This window comes from Botryllus schlosseri, chromosome 1 (assembly GCF_051294905.1).
Source record: "Botryllus schlosseri isolate E-star chromosome 1, Bs_hap1, whole genome shotgun sequence".
Classification (NCBI taxonomy): domain Eukaryota; kingdom Metazoa; phylum Chordata; class Ascidiacea; order Stolidobranchia; family Styelidae; genus Botryllus; species Botryllus schlosseri.
Genome location: NC_137236.1, coordinates 16,542,742 through 16,563,891, shown reverse-complemented (window position 1 = coordinate 16,563,891; position 21,150 = coordinate 16,542,742). Strand labels below are relative to the sequence as shown.

The 21,150-nt window shown below is 40.0% G+C and overlaps 1 protein-coding gene across 1 annotated transcript; it reads left to right on the top strand.

The window, feature by feature from the left end:
• The first annotated feature begins 501 nt into the window (after positions 1-501).
• LOC145439087 (uncharacterized) lies at positions 502-20,016 on the top strand. The gene is made up of 15 exons (XM_080316567.1): positions 502-639; positions 715-887; positions 955-1,086; positions 1,578-1,775; positions 9,520-9,660; positions 10,527-10,727; positions 11,075-11,215; positions 12,620-12,799; positions 15,851-15,928; positions 16,393-16,488; positions 18,469-18,639; positions 18,799-18,936; positions 19,319-19,421; positions 19,482-19,529; positions 19,865-20,016. Exons 2-15 carry the CDS (start codon positions 726-728, stop codon positions 20,014-20,016), a joined length of 1,941 nt encoding a protein of 646 aa, XP_080172693.1. The 5' UTR covers positions 502-639; positions 715-725.
• Positions 20,017-21,150: the final 1,134 nt, after the last annotated feature.

Genomic DNA, 21,150 nt, shown 5'->3' with positions numbered 1-21,150 from the left:
TATTGGACGTTCCAACATTATCGCCCCCCAATTGCCTACTTTGGTATTTTCGCCCCCTTTGTTCCTCAAAATCGCCCACTGTTGGGCGATATCATCCACGTTGGGAATCACTGGAATATAACAATGTTTGCCACTCGCCAGGCACAAGTGCATGGTTTAATATTGTTTTTCTCCCTTTGAATGATTAGCACACACTTGTATTATAATTCATAGCTTTCAATGTTGTGACTCCATGTATCGCAGGCTGTGAACCGGCGTGATACACAGATAGCCGAAAAGCAAATTAAGTATATATATGTGGAACTGGACCATAAAAGAGCACGGCGCCGTGTTTCACACGATCAAATTGCGCCGTTCATGATCAAGCTGGGATGCACTAAACTTGAATTCGGAAATATGACGTTGACAGCGAGATACAATCACAAAGAAGTATGTACCAGTTTGAACATGTCTCCACTATTTATTGTATGCTTGTATTCGCAAAAGGTGACTCATATTTCACTGGTACAAACTATAAAAGGAGTAATGTCAGGGGAACAATATCTTACAATTGCCAAATCTCTGTTTGAAAAAAGCAATGCTGGCTGCGTTCAAATTGAAACGATCACATTCCAACGGAACATAATGCACCATAATATGGTAGGCTGAATATTGAGGCTGTTTAGTGTTTACTAGTCCATCATCCTTAACTAATTGGCGCTATTTATGTTGAAGGTCACGGACGCATGGAAATTGAAAGTATACGGTATTTGGACGACGACGGATTAGCAACACTTGACTACCTACAAAAGTATTTAAAGCTGCCGCCTATGCCCATATCTCGCTGCTATTTATTGAAACTCTCCAATCTCTCCGTATTGCTGAAACTGGCACCAGGAATACAGCAGGTCACCAATGGGGTGCATGAAGTTGGGATCACTTTAGGGTGATTTAGGCATTTGAAATTTGCTACAGATCGATATACTGGACCTTGTAGCGGAACACGCTGACGAGGTTAAATATCTGGAGCAATTCGTTGGTAGACTGAAGTGCCTCCGGACATCATTGACTATTGGATCCGCCAAAATAATCATACACGAAAATGAGGTATACATTGATTCAAACATACCGGGTGTACAAAATATATCTGAATATCGAACTGATATTGAAGCCAATACTGAAGTTTTTCAACCCACTTCTGTGTGACCTCTTCCTGTTGTAAACGATATGCATAGCTACTTCAACGTTAAACGTGGTCAATGGTCATATAGCTTCAATAAGACAAATCAACGGCATTCGTTATCGCTACTAAAATGCTATATCAGAACAAGGCTCAGGCCAATCTTGTTATTACCACATATCTGTTCCTGTAGAGATAGATTCAACGGACTAGAAAGTTTTGTTCGTTTGCTGATCATTCGGATATTTCGATTTGCCTATGGCCACATTTCTGTGACCTGTGATGGTTGGATAACTGAAATGAATAAATGAAAGCAAGGTGCGGCGCACCACAGTTAATTATGAATTACTATACAATAAATCAAGCTCTTTATTTAAATTACTCATGCGGACTAACACTACTATTCTTACATCTCCAGATACACGATATCACCATACGTGATATCACTGTTAATGAATTCGGGTCAATCTACAAAGCTATATCTCGGCTACTACGCCAGAAGTCATTGTTATGTGTCGAGACGCTCAGAGCATCTTTGGGATCGCAAGGCCGCTGCAATGAATTATTCAACATTTTCACCAATAGAGCAACGAATACGATGGCTATCAAACTACAGGTAGGATGTCGGGAATAGGTTTGTGTTTCGCCTACGTCACATATCGGATTTTGGCGAATTTCTGTTCCGGTAACGCATACTAGATGAGTGGTTCTCAACCTTATTCACCTTGCGGAGCGGTAAAATTTCAAAAAATATTTTCCGGACCGGGGGACCTTCAAAAATTGAAATCAATGCGAAATATAACGAATACAACAATTTTTTTCCGCTGAGTCGAGGTAAAGTTGCCTTGCCCAGTTCAAAGTGCTACCGCCGAGAATCGTTTACAGCACGGGTGTCAAACACGGCCGCGGGCCGCATCGGGCCCGCGAAGCAAATATGAGTAGTTGAAAAATGGGTGTGCTATCTAGCACATTTCTAGCAAATGCTGAGATTTTTAAGTCTCCTTCAATGTATTGCACTTGTCGAGTTTGTTTACAGGCAACATTATAGCCACCAGACTGCGGTGTTATGGTTTCAAGTCCCAATAGAAGCAGGTCGATGACCTTGATAGTTCATACCCAATTCCGAGGAGGCAAGAAAGTGCGAATTCGTTTCACTGACCAAAAACAAGTTATTTACATAAGCTAAAACGCCAAAACCCCTAATAGGCCGGTCACATGGATAATATAATAGAGGTCTCCAGTCTCCGGTGGAGCCCGCATCACGATATAATGATATGAAACACATTCCAACGTCCTTGTTTACAGTTGAATTGGTTGCATTCCTCACGACGCATACGCAGGGTGGACAAAATATATCACTCGAACAAATGGAGAATAGAAGTATGGCAGGATATGTCATCGTTGAAGCCACTGTTTTATCGGCTAACAACTGTATTCAGCCGCGCCATCATCGTATTATTGCAAATTCCACTCTTTGCCAAAAAAATTTGCAGCTAGAATAGAGCCGCTATGATCCGTAACATAGGCCGCGTATTTACCACTATCTCGAATAATATTATTCTCTTCGGCCACAGCGAGAGAAGAAGTGTTGCGGATTCGAACCAAGCACCTTGTCGCGTCACCTTGCTCATTTCCCACTACCACCAGACGTAGGCTATTCTGGCTGCTACGAATGCAATGCACCGCACGAAAACCCCTGACAACAGCTATACTTTGCCAGTGGCCATCCATAAAATCCGGACCAAAAAGCAAACCACCCGCACCCCGAAACCGTTGGTCTTAGGCCACCCACAAGGTGTTCAACTAAATTTTGGGGGGTTCCGCCCTTCCCCGAGACCCCACAGTAGGATAGATGTTTTCACCAGTAGTTGTAAGCACATTCATTCAACACCGAGCATACACAGAGAGTTTTTGTCACCTAATTCCACCGATCTCGAAAATTCTCTACAACTCGTGACTGAAGCGGTCAATATTATTGGTGATTTTTATTTGCCTATATATTGATATAATTTCATTTATCCTCTCATAAGTATCAGATCTTCCGATAGAGCTGAGTGAGATGTCGTCTTGGAAAATGTATGGCATGTAATTATAAATTAAACATATTCGAGCGGGCCTGTTGGAATAATTACTTCGTTGCATGGTATAATTTCGTGACCTACCGTTTGTTATATAGTGAATAGCAGTGGTGACTCGTCCTATAGGGCAACTGGGGCATTGCCCCACCTTAAATTCGGTTCAATACCATTTATTTATCATTTATAGACGCACAGCAATAAATATATACCGATATCACAGCGAAAATTGCATTCTTCTTGTGCTTTCGCTTGTAAATGCCCATATATAGCGAAGTCTCTGGGAAAATCGAATTCTCTTCCGTGCGAATTCTCTTCCTTCTTTGCGAATGCCTAGCGGGGGCATGCCCCGGTAGTGCTCAAAACAAGCTTTCACTGTCTATTCTCTCACAGCCGCGCACAATAAAGAAACGGTGATTTACTCACTCATATTCATAAAATTACCGAGCAGGTGCATGGGGCAACATAGCCGCGTCGCCCTTAAGCTGTGATGTAACAATCGTATCTATATTTGAACTCGGTTACCGTCATATGCGTTGAGTCGATCTTCGCTGGTATACGTCCATTTTGACGGTGTTTCACACCATGATAATTCTTGAAACTTGGTGTTTTATGTCGTGATGGTGGTATTTAACACTGCCCCAAGTTTCAGGGTTGATACTTAAAGATTAGGGTAGTAATTCCGTTTCCGAAATTGAGTGTGTGCTGATCCGTCATGTATCGCGAACAGATTTTACTCAAAAGCCGGTATTGGTGTCCATTGATTTTGACGATGTTCCATACCCTGACATTTGGCACGGTAAGTCTTATGGTGGAGGCCAAAAAAACGAGTACAAACATCCTGGATTTTCGCTTAATGTGCGAGTTCCAAAATCTCTCGATTTAGCAGTAGATGATCCGCACGCCAAAATATTGGATCTTCGTGCGAAAATAGTGGATCTACAAATCAAGGATGTAGGACGCCTTTGCGTCAAAATGACGCAAAATGTAGTGATCCATGGAAGGTTGCCATGTCAACCCATCGACTTCGTAGTAAATATTGCTTTGGCAATGCTGGTTGGAAATAGCGTCGACTTTGGTCATGTGCTAGGAATGCCGTCGTTACCTAGTTTAACTCCGCAACTGATTTTAAGCTACTTTTGCAGCTTTAATGCGTATTACTATGTGGTTTATTCACAGTTATAAGTTCTAAGGACGGTATTGCAAACTGGTACTGTGTCTGTAGTATGGATATTTTGGACATCGTAGATAGGTAGATGGCAGTTCGGACGGCGAGAGCACAATTGTTGTGTCCAGGCATTACTTGGCAAACATATCGGACCCATTTCTAAAATACTCAGAAAATGAATCCGTTGACCGCTACAGATTTTCCAAGGGAGCTACGGTAATTCTATTGGACATGATTAGAGACAGCCCACGGTTGGATGTAAGGTGCCACGCTTTGCACCCCATGATGCAATTTATCTGTGCTCTCCGATTTTTTGCTACGGGTCATTTTCAACAAACAGATGCTGACTTGATTGGTGTAAGCCGGACAACCACAGGCCGAAGCATCCACTGCATTTCTCGGGCACTATCAGAGAATAGAGATTAAATTGATCCCACCATTGGATGATTTCTTCGACATGGTGGAGTTCCAAATGTCATTGGTTGCATTGATGGCACCTATATCCCAATAAAGGCCCCAGGTGGCTCTGCACCAGAAGTTTATCGTTGCAGGAAAGGATATTTTTCTTTGAACTGTCAAATGGTCTGCAATGCCACGACAATACTGACTAATGCTGTTGTGCGATGGCCAGGGAGTACTCATGACTGAAGCTGGATCCACTGACGCAATAGCCTATCGTGAAAATAAGATCAACGCATATTTCTAATAATTATGTTCATTTTAAAAATTTGAGAGAACACAGTAAACCTCGGTGTAAAAATAATAAAGAGAACGAAATGATTGTGCATGACTTGATGGAATGAATGATTCAACTACAATTGCACTGTAGATGATAAACAAGGAGCAGTTGTCCCATTATTGTATTCAAATTGAAAACTATGAAGTGAGTTTTTAGATTTTTATGGTAGAACTGTTATGTAGAAACTAATTCCTTACAATTGTATGTTTCTTTGGCAGATTTGCAGCTAGGTGTATGTTTAAATGCCTTCCGTAGATATATACACCCGCTGATATAGTGAGGCTCGCGAGACGATTTGGTTGGGCCCACGACAGCTTCCCGACCAAATTGCTACTAAGCAGGAAAAAGTCAAGCCGAATTGAGCACAAGGCCGCTGGTGAAATTGTTGAGCTAATGTGAAAAACATATCAAATTCATCGATTGGACTCAAGGCTATAGCAAGCGGACTTGGTGATTTATGTTTCGTCAGCGGCTACCCGACCGGTAAAAAACAGGTCAAGTTTAGCTGTACTTCACCTCAGTGTAGTGCAGTCCGCATTCGACAAAGTTCGGACATATCTGAATCAGACATGGGGTAATCGTGATTAGTAATCGTAATCGATTACGACGATTACAGCATTTCCAAGTAATCGTAATCGCAATCGATTACATTCGAAAAAAATCCGAAGTAATCGTAATCGTAATCGACTACTTCACATATCTAATCGATTTCTTTGTGAAAGAACGATTACTTTTCATTTGTGCAATGCCCATGACATGAACTGAACTATGAACATTCATGAGCATTGAGCAACGAAGAGTGTGAAAACAGGATTTGGATAGCAGAAATGTCTGGTTTTCAAACGCCTCTATAATCATTATTACGTCACAAGTATTAGCTTGGTTCTTGATTGCGTAACGAATTATCCGCACGTAGTAAATAGATATTCGATGTAAATAATGTAGTACTGTGATTGTAAGAACACCCGCTGTGGATTATGTCACTGCACTGATCATTACACTGCACACGCCACCACCTCGCAGCAGGATAATAATCACCACACGGCCTAGTTTAGTTTCGTATAGTAACGTATATGTACAAATTGTAGGCTACATTGTACAATGTATAGATGTTTTGTTATGCTTAGGTAAACGCAATCTGACCGTAGCTGATTGGCGAGCGGTAGGCCTATTTACGTATATAATGGACAACGATTTGAAATTTTGTACCCGTCAAATTAAACATGACAATTTCTACATCGAAGCATTAAAAACCAGGCTGCTGATAAAAAAATCATAACCGAGCCGTTATTTTCCGTTACTCGTATAACGGCACATCGAAATATATGTATTAAGTGGATTGCAGTCAGAAGTTGATGTTTACCGTATCATATTCTCATACGGCCCTACTTAAAACGGGCAACAATTGTTCCTTCGCAATTTTATACTCATCATTCGGATATGCCACTAGCCATCCCCTTACACACCATGTTAGCGTGGATTTCAGCTAGAATCAGTACCGAAACAGCACTTAGCCACCGCCATTCTCACAAATCGGGATCTTGTGCTCCCCATAAGGCGATCAATAAAGCTTGTGGCGGGCGAAGTCCCCCAGAACCCCCTTAAAGGCCGGGCTTTTCACAAGAACTGGAAAACACGATTTGATGCGATGGATCCGCTGTGAATTTGCTGTCAAGTCGCGCCAGGCGCGAATATTTAGGCACATAATTTACGACTATAACTTTATTGTATGGTGTTAACTCGTGACCTCCTGTCTGCTATGTAGTCATCAGATATTGGAGTCGCCCAAACGTAGCGGTCGAAAAGAAAACTAAACGAAAAACTTTTGTGAGACGCACCAAAAATTGTCATTTATGCACGTGGTTCATCATTGTCCTCAGTGAGTGCCCCCGGTGGCATTTGTATTGTGGGGCTAAGATTGAAAAGACTATTCTTCGCGACCATCCAGCGCGGCTATGGACAATAGACAAATACACAATGTTTCGGCCAATGTAGCATGTCTTGTTGTGTTGCGGCGCGGTATTGGCTGGCACCGAAATGCCTATTTCTGTGTGAATCATGCCATGGTATATTATGTCATACACAGGAAATGACGTCATTATATCTCATTTAAAAATAAAGACCTTCTCTCATGAGGCGTTTTCATCGCATTGTTGTCTTCCAAAGATAACTTCTCAGAAGCAAAATGAATGTAATCGTGAGTAATCGTGATTACTTTTCCAAAGTAATCGTAATCGTAATCGACTACTCGCGGATTTTGCTGTAATCGTAATCGTAATCGTAATCGCGTGATTCATAAGTAATCGTAATCGCAATCGATTACATTCATGAAGTAATCACCCCATGTCTGATCTGAATATGATTGTCCAGTAATTGCTCAGTCAACAAATGGTTGTGCGTTAAAAGCACCTTTTTCAGTCACAGAAAAAATTTTGTGATCTGAATCATGTGGTCTCTACTGCAAACGGTGTATCGATATTACTCGATCGTCGACATTACTCGGTTAGAGTTGACTGGCTCATATTGCAATGCATCCTTTTTTCGAAGTAGTAACCGGTGGTGAACTTTGAATTCGTCATTGAACATCTTGCAACTATGAAATCACGCCGCGCGCAATACGCCTACTGATACAAACGTTAAAATATGCAGGTATGAACTTCTGTAATTCATATTTTCTTCCGAATAATTTGAAGAGTGTCAGCTCGAAAAGCTTTCGGTTTTAATATATTTCTGTTATGAATATATTATTAATATTTGAAATGCGTAAGCCTATAGTTAACCATGCCTTATATCTATACGCCATACAAACTGTGTGTGACGACCACGAAGTCACATTTTCACTTCGGAATACACTATTGTGATGTCATTTAGATTATTAACATCGCATGCACCCCTTGCCCCACCACCCGATATTGTCACGAGCCGCCACTGGTGAATAGATATTGAAATCCCCCCAGCGTTCCAAACTAAAAGACTCACACGATTACAAATTCATATTTCTTTATTGGAAAATATTTTCTCTTGGGTATGGCATGTGTCATGTGGGGAACAGATTGCCAGGACAGCGAGATTCGGCGCCAGTCATTTAGGCGCAGATGGAAAATTGGACATATATATATCGAAGTTTTCGATCAACAAAGGACGGTCGTTTTCGGCCAAGGTTTTCTTGCTGTCAAGTTTTGGCACACGTTTCAGAGTAACCTGTTAGTCTAAACTTCATTACGTGTTGGTGCGTCGTTTGACGGTTATGACTGACGCCGAAATGCCTATTTCTATAAATCATGTGTTTTTCTATGTGAAAGGGCACCCAATAATGAAGTTGTATAAAGTTTCAAAAATTACTCTATGATTTATGTTTATTCACGAAATAGTTTCGGACACCTTCAAGCTCGGTCATACTCCAATTAAGGGACACCGGTCCGCGGACCTGCGGTTGAGAACCACTGCGTATACTAGACAACTAATCATTGTAATAGTCGACAGACTTTCATATATTCATAGTATTCTGGGTTTAGCCGAGATAAGCACTTTTACTTCGTTCACATTTCCCTGACAATTCCAATACGATGACGGGGAATGGTAGGTAGTGTATTTTCGTCAGCTCCAATAAAGTACTTTGAAGATGGAATTGCGGAGAAATGCAAAGGGTTTCTAGTCCAGTTCGTCATCTAATACGAGTTTGGAGTAGGGAACAAAACTGTTCGTTTGTTAGATACTCATTCATTGACAGTTATCACAGAACCTAATTAGGGAGTTGAAATGAAATTGATAATACCATTAGCCTGCTGCAACTCTAATATCTCCAATGATGGCGGTGGGTGGTGAATATGTTAGTCCCCTGGATATGTTAGGTGATTGAATTATTATCTTGCGGCCATCAAACTGATGCCTGTCTTTTATAATGGTCTTTTGCATCTGACCAAATTCCCCTGGTGTCAGTTACATGTCACTTGTTTAACTTGCAAATAATTTCTTCCATATTTATTTAAGTCAGTGGTTCTCAAACTGAGCGCCCCCTCCCCTTGGTGAGCGTGAAAGCATCTGGAGGGAAGAGCGGAAAAAAAATCGCACATGGAGCGATTTACCTCAAATGTTTAGTTATTGCTCGGTGTATAGTCCGAATTTCATATTTGAGAATTCGCTCATCAACAGGTGTAACCCCCCCCCCTGCCACCAAACCATCGGTTGGGATGACAGCAATCTGTTTGCAATTTGAGATATGACGATAAGGGGGCGTGTCTGAAAAAGTTTGTGAACCATTGATTTAAGTAGAGAAGTTTTACAAAAATAAAAATTAAGGGCTTCTTTTAAAACCATATCGATCGCACTACCAATAGTCCGGTCGATTTCAATGTTTGTACGCATGTACTATACGCAGGTGAGAGTTTTTGCCATGGAAGAAAGCATCGTAAAGTACTTACAAGTGCTGTTGGACAATGAATCACGTTACTTGGTAGTTGATGAAATGATGTCAGACGACGGAACAAAAGTTACTTTTACTTACAATCGCAACATTACTGTGAGCATGTCGGCTGAATGCAGCATATATATAAATCTGCTGAAAGCCTCCAAATACGACTTTATGCCCAGTAGGATGGCATGGATTTCATACCACACTTGGGTGAAAATAGCACCTGAACTAAATTCCTGTGATAATTATGAAACTGATTATGGTATATAAATCCTAAATAGGCCATTTTCGTGAATTTCCATTCCTATGGGTTCAGCAAAATATATAAGATTTCGATAAACTGAAAAATATAGATAAGAGTCCGATTGGCTTTGTCAGTTTGTCAATCAATCACTTACCTCTCTGCCTGTACAGACGAATGGTATGATACCAGATATTGTAACAAAGCATCGTTGAAGAATGAGACGCCAACTTTTAGGTTTTGACGACATAAATGGTACGATACCATACACTACATATATGGACTATATATAACAACAACTCAACATGACACGTGATACTGACATGGTGTCGAATACATTAGTCATAAACATATTCGCGAATATGCTGCATTGCAGCAGTTGAGGTTCTGTTATCATCCTCGTTATTTGTGACCTCTGTGACCAATGATAATTTCGGGCTTGGAAGTCGTGGCGTAAGATTGCCAGGCCATTCCTGTGGCAGGGCTGTTACGTTGTCGCTTGCCTATTAGCTCCAGCATAAATCATTCAAAGTAGCGAGATTGGGCCGTTAAAATATATACAACATGTTTAATTTAAGCCTACCATAAACATCATTTGTTCTCCGTCTCATATTTGTTCTTAAATCGAGGCAAAATTTGAATGTCACAATTTTGATGTCCATTGCTTATGTACAGTTGTTGACAATATCGATATAAAAATTGTGGTATGAAAATGCATGCCACATATATTCAGATACGGGAAATCGAGATCAACCAGCTCACTATTGAATGTCTGTTTCATATCGACGTCGCGTTGGGGGGGTTTGGAAATGCGAGGAGAAATTGGAAATTCTGGATAAAAAATTGCAGAATCCAACAGAATGACTTCCGTGAGCTGAAGGTCGTCTCGAAAAGACTAAAGAGATTCCTCTCCGTCAGCCCGACTATCTGTAACGTGAGAAATAGGCCTTCCACATAGGCGACTCGATTATAGCATCCAATATTCAAGTCCTACAGATTAAGAAGCAGCTTATTGAGTTCTTCGTGGCGATTATTTTATTAGTTTAGATGTGTCAATAGTCTGATGAACATATTATGATTTAAAAATGACTTATTACTGATCACATCTTCTTATCCAAATCATAAATATATAACTTGCAAATAACTATGTTGAATTTATAACAATAGAAATCATATAATCACATGACAATTTCAAAATTTTGATTTGCTATTTCATAATTCCGTTGTTATTTACTTCCATTCCTCAGTACGTGCTTCCCTCTTAGATCACTTCATTTATAGATTTCAACGCTACACATTCAAAAATTCTTTCCTGAAGTCTACAAAGACTTTTCTGATCTGATTCACGCGGGTCAAATCAAAACATTGGAGGTGAAAGAGGAGTACACGTTCAGAACTGATCGTCACGGCAATGAATCCAGAGTGAGATAAGTTTATTACTGTTTGAATATGACGAATGTAAGCTAGATCAGGGGCCTGCAACTATAGTTTACTCAAAGGTGGCGTGGACACTCAAAAATTACGTGACCGTCTCGGCCAGATGGCTTTGCTGACTTTGTTATTGTTGGTCGTCTAGAGCAGTGATTAAAAGCAAAGCCGTTATTCATATTCGACTTTGATGATTTTGACTCTGTGTCACATCGAGACGAGTGGCCGGATGTAGTATGGTATATTTCGTTGTTGTCATCTGACGCTGTACCAAGCCAAATTACAACGCTGTAAGTCAATGATTAGGTGGTGATTTCGTTGTCGAAGTCCAGTATGTAGTAGCTCAGCGAGAACCAATATACACTCGACTTCGATGACTGATTTACCACGCTAATAATTCTGTGACAATCTTGAAATTCACCCCGATGTTATGTGACATAACCAAAATATACGATACGAAATTCCGTCAACCATCTCGGTATTGAACACTTTAAAAATCAACATATACCACTGTTTACACCATATTCGAGTAGTTTAAAAATAAATTTTTCTTCAAATTCAACTTGCTTATTGATAAAACTGCCAGGTTGTCTGATAAAACTCTACACATCAAATTTAAATCGATTCCGATCAGTAGAAGCCGTGCAATCTTTAATTGAAATTCCGTCCATATTCTCGAATATAGCATTTACGGTGGCAAATTTCGACACTTCGGTACAATGACGAAAATATGATGATTTACCGGTTGAATACAGTTAAGAACCGATTATACAGTGGCGCTAACGATGACATAAGTTGGCATTTTTCTAATATTCCTTTGCTGTAGTTGTAATCTGGCGCTACCTCAGCGTATACTGCCATTGCGATTGTTTGGTAGCGTGCCGGACAGGTTCTGCCGTTAAAATGTGGGATAGTAGCGCAACGTTATGTTTCCGGTGGCGAATGTGAGAATTGAGGAGTGAAGTTGATCAAATTATATCAGTTAACTTCCCCGAAAAGGTGGAAGTACTTCGTCTGACACCACCTCTGTACGACTGCGCTTGCTGCTACATATTCTGGTAGTTTGCAGGTGCAGTAATTCAAAATATATTGATAACAATTGTGTTAGTTTGCCGCGAACAATATTTCATTTTCAAATGGTGTCGCGAGGTCGAAAAGGTTCAGATCCAGTGAATTAGCGACACTCCGGAATTAAAATTCCACGAAAATATCGTTGTTCCGAACGGCGGTTGAAGTGCACGACCCGAAGCTCTCGAATGATATTCAAATATATTATAAGTGTCTATGGCTTTAATATTATTCGTGTCACATCTCTAAAGACTAGCAAATTAATCCTATTCACTAAAACTTCGTTGGCTTGTACGCGAGAATCCAGTTATTTCCATGTTTTTTTTCTAGGTTCAAATGTATGGAAAGATTGACAGAATGACTGTAAAAACTCTGGCCATGTTCATGAATTCTCTGGGTGCATATGCTCCAAGGAGAATGTCATTGGAACAGTGTGAAGTCGGCACCAGATGGAGTGAAATTTCCAATCGAATTACAGGACCGGACGATGAAGTTAAAAGATTGATACTTGTGAATATTTCCACCAATCATTCCATACATATGACGAAATCAGATTGCATGCAATTAGGTTTGCATTTAAAACAAGAATCAATTTACAACAAATTTTGTTTTTTGCTTTGTATTTAGCCATTACGTAACTAATCGTTAGATGTGACGTCACAGTAGAGTGACACTGACAATTGAACATGTAGAGCAGTGGTTCTCAACCTTTTTGTCTTCGCGGACCACTTGAGGACCGTCACGGATCCCGCGGACCCCCACGAATTTTTGCGTTCCAATTTAGCTCAATTATCGTGCTATCGTCATCTGGCTCATGCAAATGATAGCTGTAGGCTTTGTGATCAACAGCAACAAATGACTTTTCTTGAAGATAAGATTGGGTTGACTTCTATTGTTTCAAAGCGAATTCTGCAACAGCAATTCTTGCAATATGCGGACGTGTCTTGAAAATCCGCGCCTTCGATTTGATATGAAAGAGTGCCGAAAATCCATTTCCACAAACATAGGTGGTGGCGACAGTAATAATAACGCGTAACGCTTCCGACGACACATTTGGGTATGATCACAACACATATGGTGCCAAAATTGACCAATACTATTTTAATGAACATATAACGTCAAGCGTGCGGTCATTTCTATCTAGCAGCATATCTTAAAGTTATTATGACAAAATGGTTTTGCATATCACAGGAGAAAATGGAATTTTGTAAACATGACGAAGTGACCGTGACTGACCTTACTCATCCAATTTTTTTTTCCATAATGCTCAGCAAAACAACTCTAAATAGCAAAATGTTTGTACGGTATCAGTCGGTTATCGACATTTCAGCAATTAAAATGAGTCTGCATAGTAGGATAATTCATCTCAGATGGCCATTCTCATGATGTGAGCGCTGGAGTTTTACTAATAATGAAGCGAAACTGCCTCGTTATTTTACGAATTAAAAAAAATACAAATTAGGTTATTAAAATGTTTGTATCAGTAGGCTATTGACAATTTACCAATTAAATTGAGTGTGCATACTAGGATATTTCATCTCAGATGGTCAGTCTGTTGATGTGAGCTCTGGAGTTTTACTTCGTAATGAACCGAAACTGGCTCGTGATTTTCCGAATTTAAAAAAATACAAAATAGGTTATCAACTATTTTGAGGCTTCACGGACCCCCTGAAAATGGCTTCGCGGACCCCCGGTTGAGAACCACTGATGTAGAGTAAACGTGGCTTCTTTGATGAAAAACGCCTCCGACCCCTACCATAAACGAACAAAAGTATCATTAGCCAGGAATTCATCGTTATTTATCATTTTCACAGTCGGCGGTCCTCACATCGATCATTTTCTACCCATGATCTAGATCAGAGGTCTCAAACTCAAATGTGCTCGCGGGCCAATTTCCTAGTTTTTGATGGCGCCGCGGGACGCAGCATCAATAAGAGGGATATTCAATGTATAATTCCCAAGTAGGCCTTATTTGACGGGACCTTGAAGAGAGGCATTTCACGAACATCGTAGAAATGTAATTTACTATTGTACTATTCACGCTTGAGACGGAAAAAAAATCACATTTTCAAATATTTGAATAAAATTGTTTTTGTGCCGGGCATCATTTTTTAATTAATGAGTTATAGAGATCATTCGAGAGGATGCATCATGACATCGTAGTACTGTTGGGTTATAATATTGCAGCTAGTGGACCTTTGACCCGCCACAGTCTTATGTAGAATATTTGAAAATCTACTGAAGATTGATCTGATATCAGAGCATTTAAGCGGTTTAGTCTCATTCTGGTTTTGATATAGTCGTGATAAGTATCGGCTATTGTTATTGTCATTGCCAAAGTCAAATTAAATCAGAATTAGATCTAGCCTTCAAATGTTATTGGACCATATCAGTAATAGCTTGAATATAATCATTATTGAGCCATAGTAATAGCATTGCTTCTTAACCTTTTTAGCGATCGTACCCATTGTGCTTCCAATTAGATTTCTGGTAGCCTGTGTCCATTTTCAACGCAATTTTTTATGCCACTTATATTAAAATCAGAAAGCCCATCCACATAAAATCGCGCGTAGCACGAAAACTATTTTCCTGCTGAATAAATTGGACAGGAAAATATTACACAGCATATAGGCCTAATTCCACAATGTCTCTCGTACTCCCTGATGTGGTGTCTCGTACCCCGATGGGGTCTACGGACCCTGGTTAGGAACCGCTGGAACAGAGATGTTCAATGGGCGAAGAATTCATTCGTGTTGCAGCTGTAGAGGGTACTACTACTTTATTCGCCACCGTTAATAACATGGATAAAGAGAACAAACACCACCCATCATGAAACCAACTATACGTCACGGAGGTCACATAATACCAATGGTTGCTATACTGACATGATTAGATACCCACTCTACGCAACGCAAGCTACGACCTTTTTATACATTACAAAACTGCATGACAGTTTCATAGATCCTTGCGTCCGTAGGATTACCAAGTCACCGTTCCGAGTCGCAAGTCCTACTCTGATTTCAACGTTTGACTCTACTCAACTGAAGTCATTTTTATTTAATCACCCAGTCAATCCGAAATCCAGTAATTTTACGAGAAGGTAAAACCAAATCAAATCACAATTTTCAGTCACGAATCATCAACGGGTAATGTTTTATCATCGTGAACTAGAAGTTTGGCGTAATACCTTATTTTCTACAGCATAGCAGCTTTTAAAAGTGACGTGATAGTGAACTTCTTTGAAATTGCAGTGATTTTTGTAGTAGATTTAGCGCGAGCTTTACGTTCTTATATATTAAAAAGATATGTGGAACTTGAATATGTTGTTGAATACTTGAAATTCCAAAATACCGTGGCGGGCCGCACAAAATGCTCTCGTGGCCGCATGTTTGAGACCTCTGATCTAGAGCTAAGTAGTATGCCTGTTGAACCGACGGCGATTCCGAGGATTTTAACTAGAAGGTGTAACCATTCCCACGTTGACTATACGTTTGCACGTGTATGGATGCCTATTCTAATCCCTACAAATTAGGATTTTTATGATCGTTATGTTATTCATAGGAAGCAGTGCATGAGACGATTCGTACAAAGACAAAGGAACAGCTGGACGCACTGAAAGCTGTCATGCAGAGTAACAAGGTTTGTAATTATCTGTCTTCATGCCGTACACATTGTACGATTTACTATGGTCAAATTACTTTGACTTTATCACATGTTTCTTAATTTCGGCATCTTTAACCACATGGATGTCAATATAAGACTATAAGTTTTGGCGTTCTGAGATGCTAGGAATTTTGATCAGATATTGTGAGATTATCTAAATTTTCTTTTATTCCACCTGAAGGTTCACCGAGTAGAATCGACCTGAATTAGTTTGTGAACCGAAATACTGATTTATCGAGCTTCGCATGTTAATGGATACGTGAACCAAACGTTTGCATCATCCCTACATTTTAGTTTATAACCCGGATGCGCTTTTAGCGTCAAAGTGGGGCACATGTCCGGTTAACTCGGAAGTATGACAATTGCAAATTAGCCGCATGCCTTATGTTATTCACATTAAATTGTTGTTACTGTCTGAACTGAGAAACCCTAATTTGTAGAATCTCACGATCGAGACATTGACTATTAACGCCAAAGCTGGGGATGTCGAAGCCGATATTATTTCAGGACATAGTGTATCCAGCTATTTAGGTCAGGTGAGAAATACGTATCTTTTGATATACCTATTTTCACGAACTCACCATCTTAATACGTTGTTCATTTCACAGATAGCCTATACACCTGGTGCCTATGGCGCCCTACGCGCAAGGTGTTTACATATTTATATAGTACTCCACTGGTCCATAGTAATGAACCATCAGTAAGATTATATACCATGATTATTCGTAATGTCTTAGATTATTTTTGCACTTGCGTGGGTCAATAACAGGGAGCAACAGAGATTAGATACGGTTTACGTAGTCGCGTCTTTGCGATGCGAATACTCATATTGCCATATCCATATAATTGTGTTTATTACCTATAGTGTTCCTTGGAACCAATGTTCGCTCTAATGTTTGACGAGTCTGCGCACACTCACCAACTTACTGCGCATACCCTTGGACAACAGTGAGTAACGACTGAAAAAAGGGTCATCACTTCGGATTTTCTGTGCGCAGATACAGTGTCAGCACCGCGCATTTGCGCACGTGCGAAGCTTAGAGGGAACATTGCTTGGAACGCCGGTGGTTCCTTGAGCCTGGTTCGGGCGTTTCCTAGGGGTCGCAACACAGACTCAAACCACACATATGGTATGTGATGACACGGCAATGTCTTGGCAATCATTGGCTTCAGGGCCACTAGGCCTGATCAGTAGTCGAATTGTAACTGTTGTGGTGGTACGTCGCGTGCAGTGGGGCAGATGAGTTTGGGGGTCTCGAAATCGGAACTTCGTCATTCCAAAGTTCTGATTTCATCTCAAATATCCGTAACATCATTTGAAATTAGGCAATTGGTATCACGATCTTGCGTTCCGAGCGAAAGATACCGAGACACTTTTCAAGTTGAAGCCTCGCATTAGGGAACTGGTATCTGAAACAGAACATCAGAAGTCACACTGATTTACAATAAATATTTGATGTTCTACAAAGACTTGCAGTTTGGCGTTAGTCTTCCCCAGGTTATTAAGGCTCAAGGTTCGAGTCCGACCGAGGTCGACTCCACAATTCCTACCTACATGTTCGAGGTTTAACTAAGCTCCTCCTCGCCACCTCATCCGCGTAAGCCAGTGTCCATAAAAAAGCCTAGAACTGGGCCATGCTACAAGTCGACAGATACTAGGGTTACCATTCGTCCTCTTTTAGGAGGATCTGTCCTCTTTTTTGACTTTTTTGAAAGTGTCCTCGGAGGACGCCCTTTTGTCCTCTCTTTTGAGATTTTGCCCTCTTTTTTAAAAATTGCGGTCATATTTAGAGCAAAATGCGAGTGAAATGCCGTAAATTAGCACAGCAGCGATGTTCAAACGGTATTTTGAGCTCTGAGCGAAAAGATGACCTTTTTTTTCAGTCAACCACCCGGTAATGTGGAGTAAGAAACGGTACTTTGGGCTCTGGGTGGGAAAGTTGACCTTTTTTTTTAGTCAACCGATCACAAAGTGGGAAAAGTTCACCGAATTTTGAGAATTCCTTTCCGGTTTTGCAAGTCTCAAATTTCTGAAAAAGTGTCCTCTTTTTAGATTTCCAAAATATGGTAAGCCTAGCAGATACGGAATCAAAAATAGGCAATATATGCCTTGTGTAAATGACCGTAGCAGTCGTCAAACACCATGAATACCACAAACAACAAACAAAGCCACGCCAGAATCACTGCGGGATATGAAATCGTATCGCAGCAAGCCGCGTACGATAATTACGAAATTCAACTGGGACGGAAACTAAACGAAATTATGATATACCGAATGGTAGTAAGCAACGTTTCTATATGTGTTGACGTCACGCCTGATTTATGAATGTTGCCGGTTGAGTGTTCCTTGATTTATTGTGGCGCACTTCAAACCTAATTTTTCCATATCAATTGCGACCCATTTGTCTGATCCGAAAAGCTAGCTCCAACCATTCGTATGTGCGTGACGCTATCAGTTAAGCTCTATTTGTTCCGATATAGAACGTGTGAAATATGAAATGATATTTCCATTTCAGATCCAAACTATCAAAATTGAATCTGTTTCGCTTGGAAGTCAATCAATGCTGTTTAAAATTTTGAATAGTGGTGTTCGTTTGGAAGCGAACCACCTATTTGTAAATAAACCGAAGGAAAGATTTAAGGATTGGACTGAAACTTTGAATTTGATGAAAAACCAACACTTCCAGGTATATATTAGGATTACTTCAGACAATCTGACGGGTTGTGTACAATTGATAAATAAATTAGCGAGTTTCTTATGATAAGCTGCTGACTGCAGAAGTAGGCTCAACAGTGGACAGGAATTGAGACTATATCTCATCAGCTTATATGTAATTTTTTATCAGGCATCTGCTATCGAAACTAAATGCAACATGCAGGAGGTAATTCAAACCATCTGCGACTTATATCCAATTGTTAACCCCGAAAAGATATGCTTCAAAGACTACAAGTGGAATATTATAGATCATCCGCAAAGACAAAAGGTGAGCTCCTAATGCTTAAGAAATCTCTCCTCTCTCTCTCTCTCTCTCTTCGAAAGCATATTGAAAATTACAATCTCGATGGTCTCAGTAAAAGGCAGAACCTGAAAGATTCGTTCTCCTGCCGAGTCGTGGGTCAGCAATACGTCATGAAAATCCTAATGTTCGTACCAATATTCTTGTACAATACCTTCGCGAAATCGCTAAACTAATTCATAGCTATACTCGTTTTTCTGGCTGCAACATTAACCGAGAGCATTTATTGTAGTTGGGGCCTGGTGCTTTTCGTCACTATGTTTCAGATAGGTAGCAAAATGGAAGAAATCGGGAAAATAGTCGTAAGATAAGTAGTATATGAAGTTTCTAGATCCGCTCCTCATTTTAGGAGAAACTACTCGTTGCAGTCAGAGGTAATGTTCGATCCAAGTCGATACGGAAGTTCACTGATTCATTCAAGATGGAAATCGTGAATAAGACGGCGGTGCAATGTAAGTGTAGCTTTCTAATATAGACTTATACACCTTATTGCATTCTGCCTATCTTGATAGATAACAATGTAGCGGGGCGGAAAGTTGTTGAGGAAGTGTCATATGACGGTAAGAAAAAAGGCAATTCAAAATGTTCTCAATTCTATTATTCGATAGCGTCCCTCCGAGGCCTGTCAGCACTTACATTGGATTCGAAAAATATACCTATAACCTTCTAATAATTATGAATCTGCTGGATGGTGTTCTCTGCTCTTGATAAATCTCATTTGGGTAACTGCAATGTAATTTCAACTCAAGTGCACAGGAGATTCGATGAACATATTATTTGTATTATATTTCTTTTCCAACTGTATCCCATGCAGAAAAAAACCGTTAACGGCTGTATTTCTAAATTTCAAATATTTTCTGTATTAATAGTAATTTTCGTTTTCTTTTCATTGCAGATGTTTCACCATCCAAATATGCTTCAACCGAAATGCAGAGTGAGCTCTTTGATCTTTTGCTTAATGAATATCTAGTGACTAGGCTACTTTTGAATTTCCTTTTCGCTCATAGAATGATCATTGGCAACAACTTCCAGGGATATGAAATGTAAAGTTACGAGCGAAAAAAGCAGTTCTTCGTGTGAAATTACATTTCTGCGAAATATCACAAGTTATTTGAGAAGCTGTACTTGCATAAATCAATCGCCAGCTCTTTGCAGCGGTGACAAGACCCCGTATTTACATTTCAATTACAACAGATCGATTTTACTAACTCTGCATGTGTTCACATATCAATACTACTTTGTCCTACTCTATGTCGCTGCCGCAATCATTGGGTACTGTTCGTGAATTCGTAATATGCAGTAAAGAAGTTACATACCTTTTTCTGTTTAACATGAAATAAGTCAATGTCATGGCGAACAACGCAGTGAATGGCAAAACGCACTACTCATTATAATGGAAACAACCCACCGCTATTGTAGAAACATCTTACCCATACTCACAACAATAGCAAAAGCCGAATGGGATCAGTATAACGATGCAGTACTCAAAATGGGAGAAGCTATCTGGAAGTCGAGGTGGGCTAAGGAAGTTACCTTAGTCGAGCTTTCAGGGATGTGTGACTTCTGTACGATTTACTGTTCTGAATAGATACCAAATTAAGTAATAAACATATGTAATTTTTTACAATTTGTCACAAAATGATTCCAGACAGATACATTTTTCAAAGTCAAGGGAGAACTCGAAAACTCGACTCGACTTTAAAACCTGTTGTATCTTCTCCGGCACATAGATTTTTTATATATAAGCGCGTCAGGCTTGAAAATCTATGAAGAGGGATGTTCGCGGGAAAAAAAGTGGTTGAGTAACAATGATATGAGTCGATAATATTGTCAACGAAATTGCGTCGTCGTCAACGTTGAATTGCTGGTATTTCCAATTTCTACGCGACATCGGATTGTATGTCAGCTATTATCGACCATTGACACCATGTCATGATTCAAAACAAGACGGATATCGGATGAGAAATTGAATCTTATATCATTGACAGAATATTGATTTTACAATCCTAAATTCGCTCATTGCTACTATCCAGTAGTCCACAACCAATATCTGGTATTTATAGTGCGGGGTTCCGCTATATATTATTGTAACTTTACGAAGTGTATCGTGCCACGAAGAATTATGAAAGGCGAACTACCAGTTTTTCACGCTATTATTAATACAGGCATATATATGATAAT

Bases quoted from the DNA above. Each gene is read 5' to 3' on its own strand.
- LOC145439087 (XM_080316567.1), top strand. From the start codon at position 726: ATGGAAATTGAAAGTATACGGTATTTGGACGACGACGGATTAGCAACA. The intron at 12,800-15,850 runs GTGAATATTTCC...TGTTATTCATAG, and splicing joins AAGTTAAAAGATTGATACTT to GAAGCAGTGCATGAGACGAT. The intron at 16,489-18,468 runs GTGAGAAATACG...TTTCCATTTCAG, and splicing joins TATCCAGCTATTTAGGTCAG to ATCCAAACTATCAAAATTGA.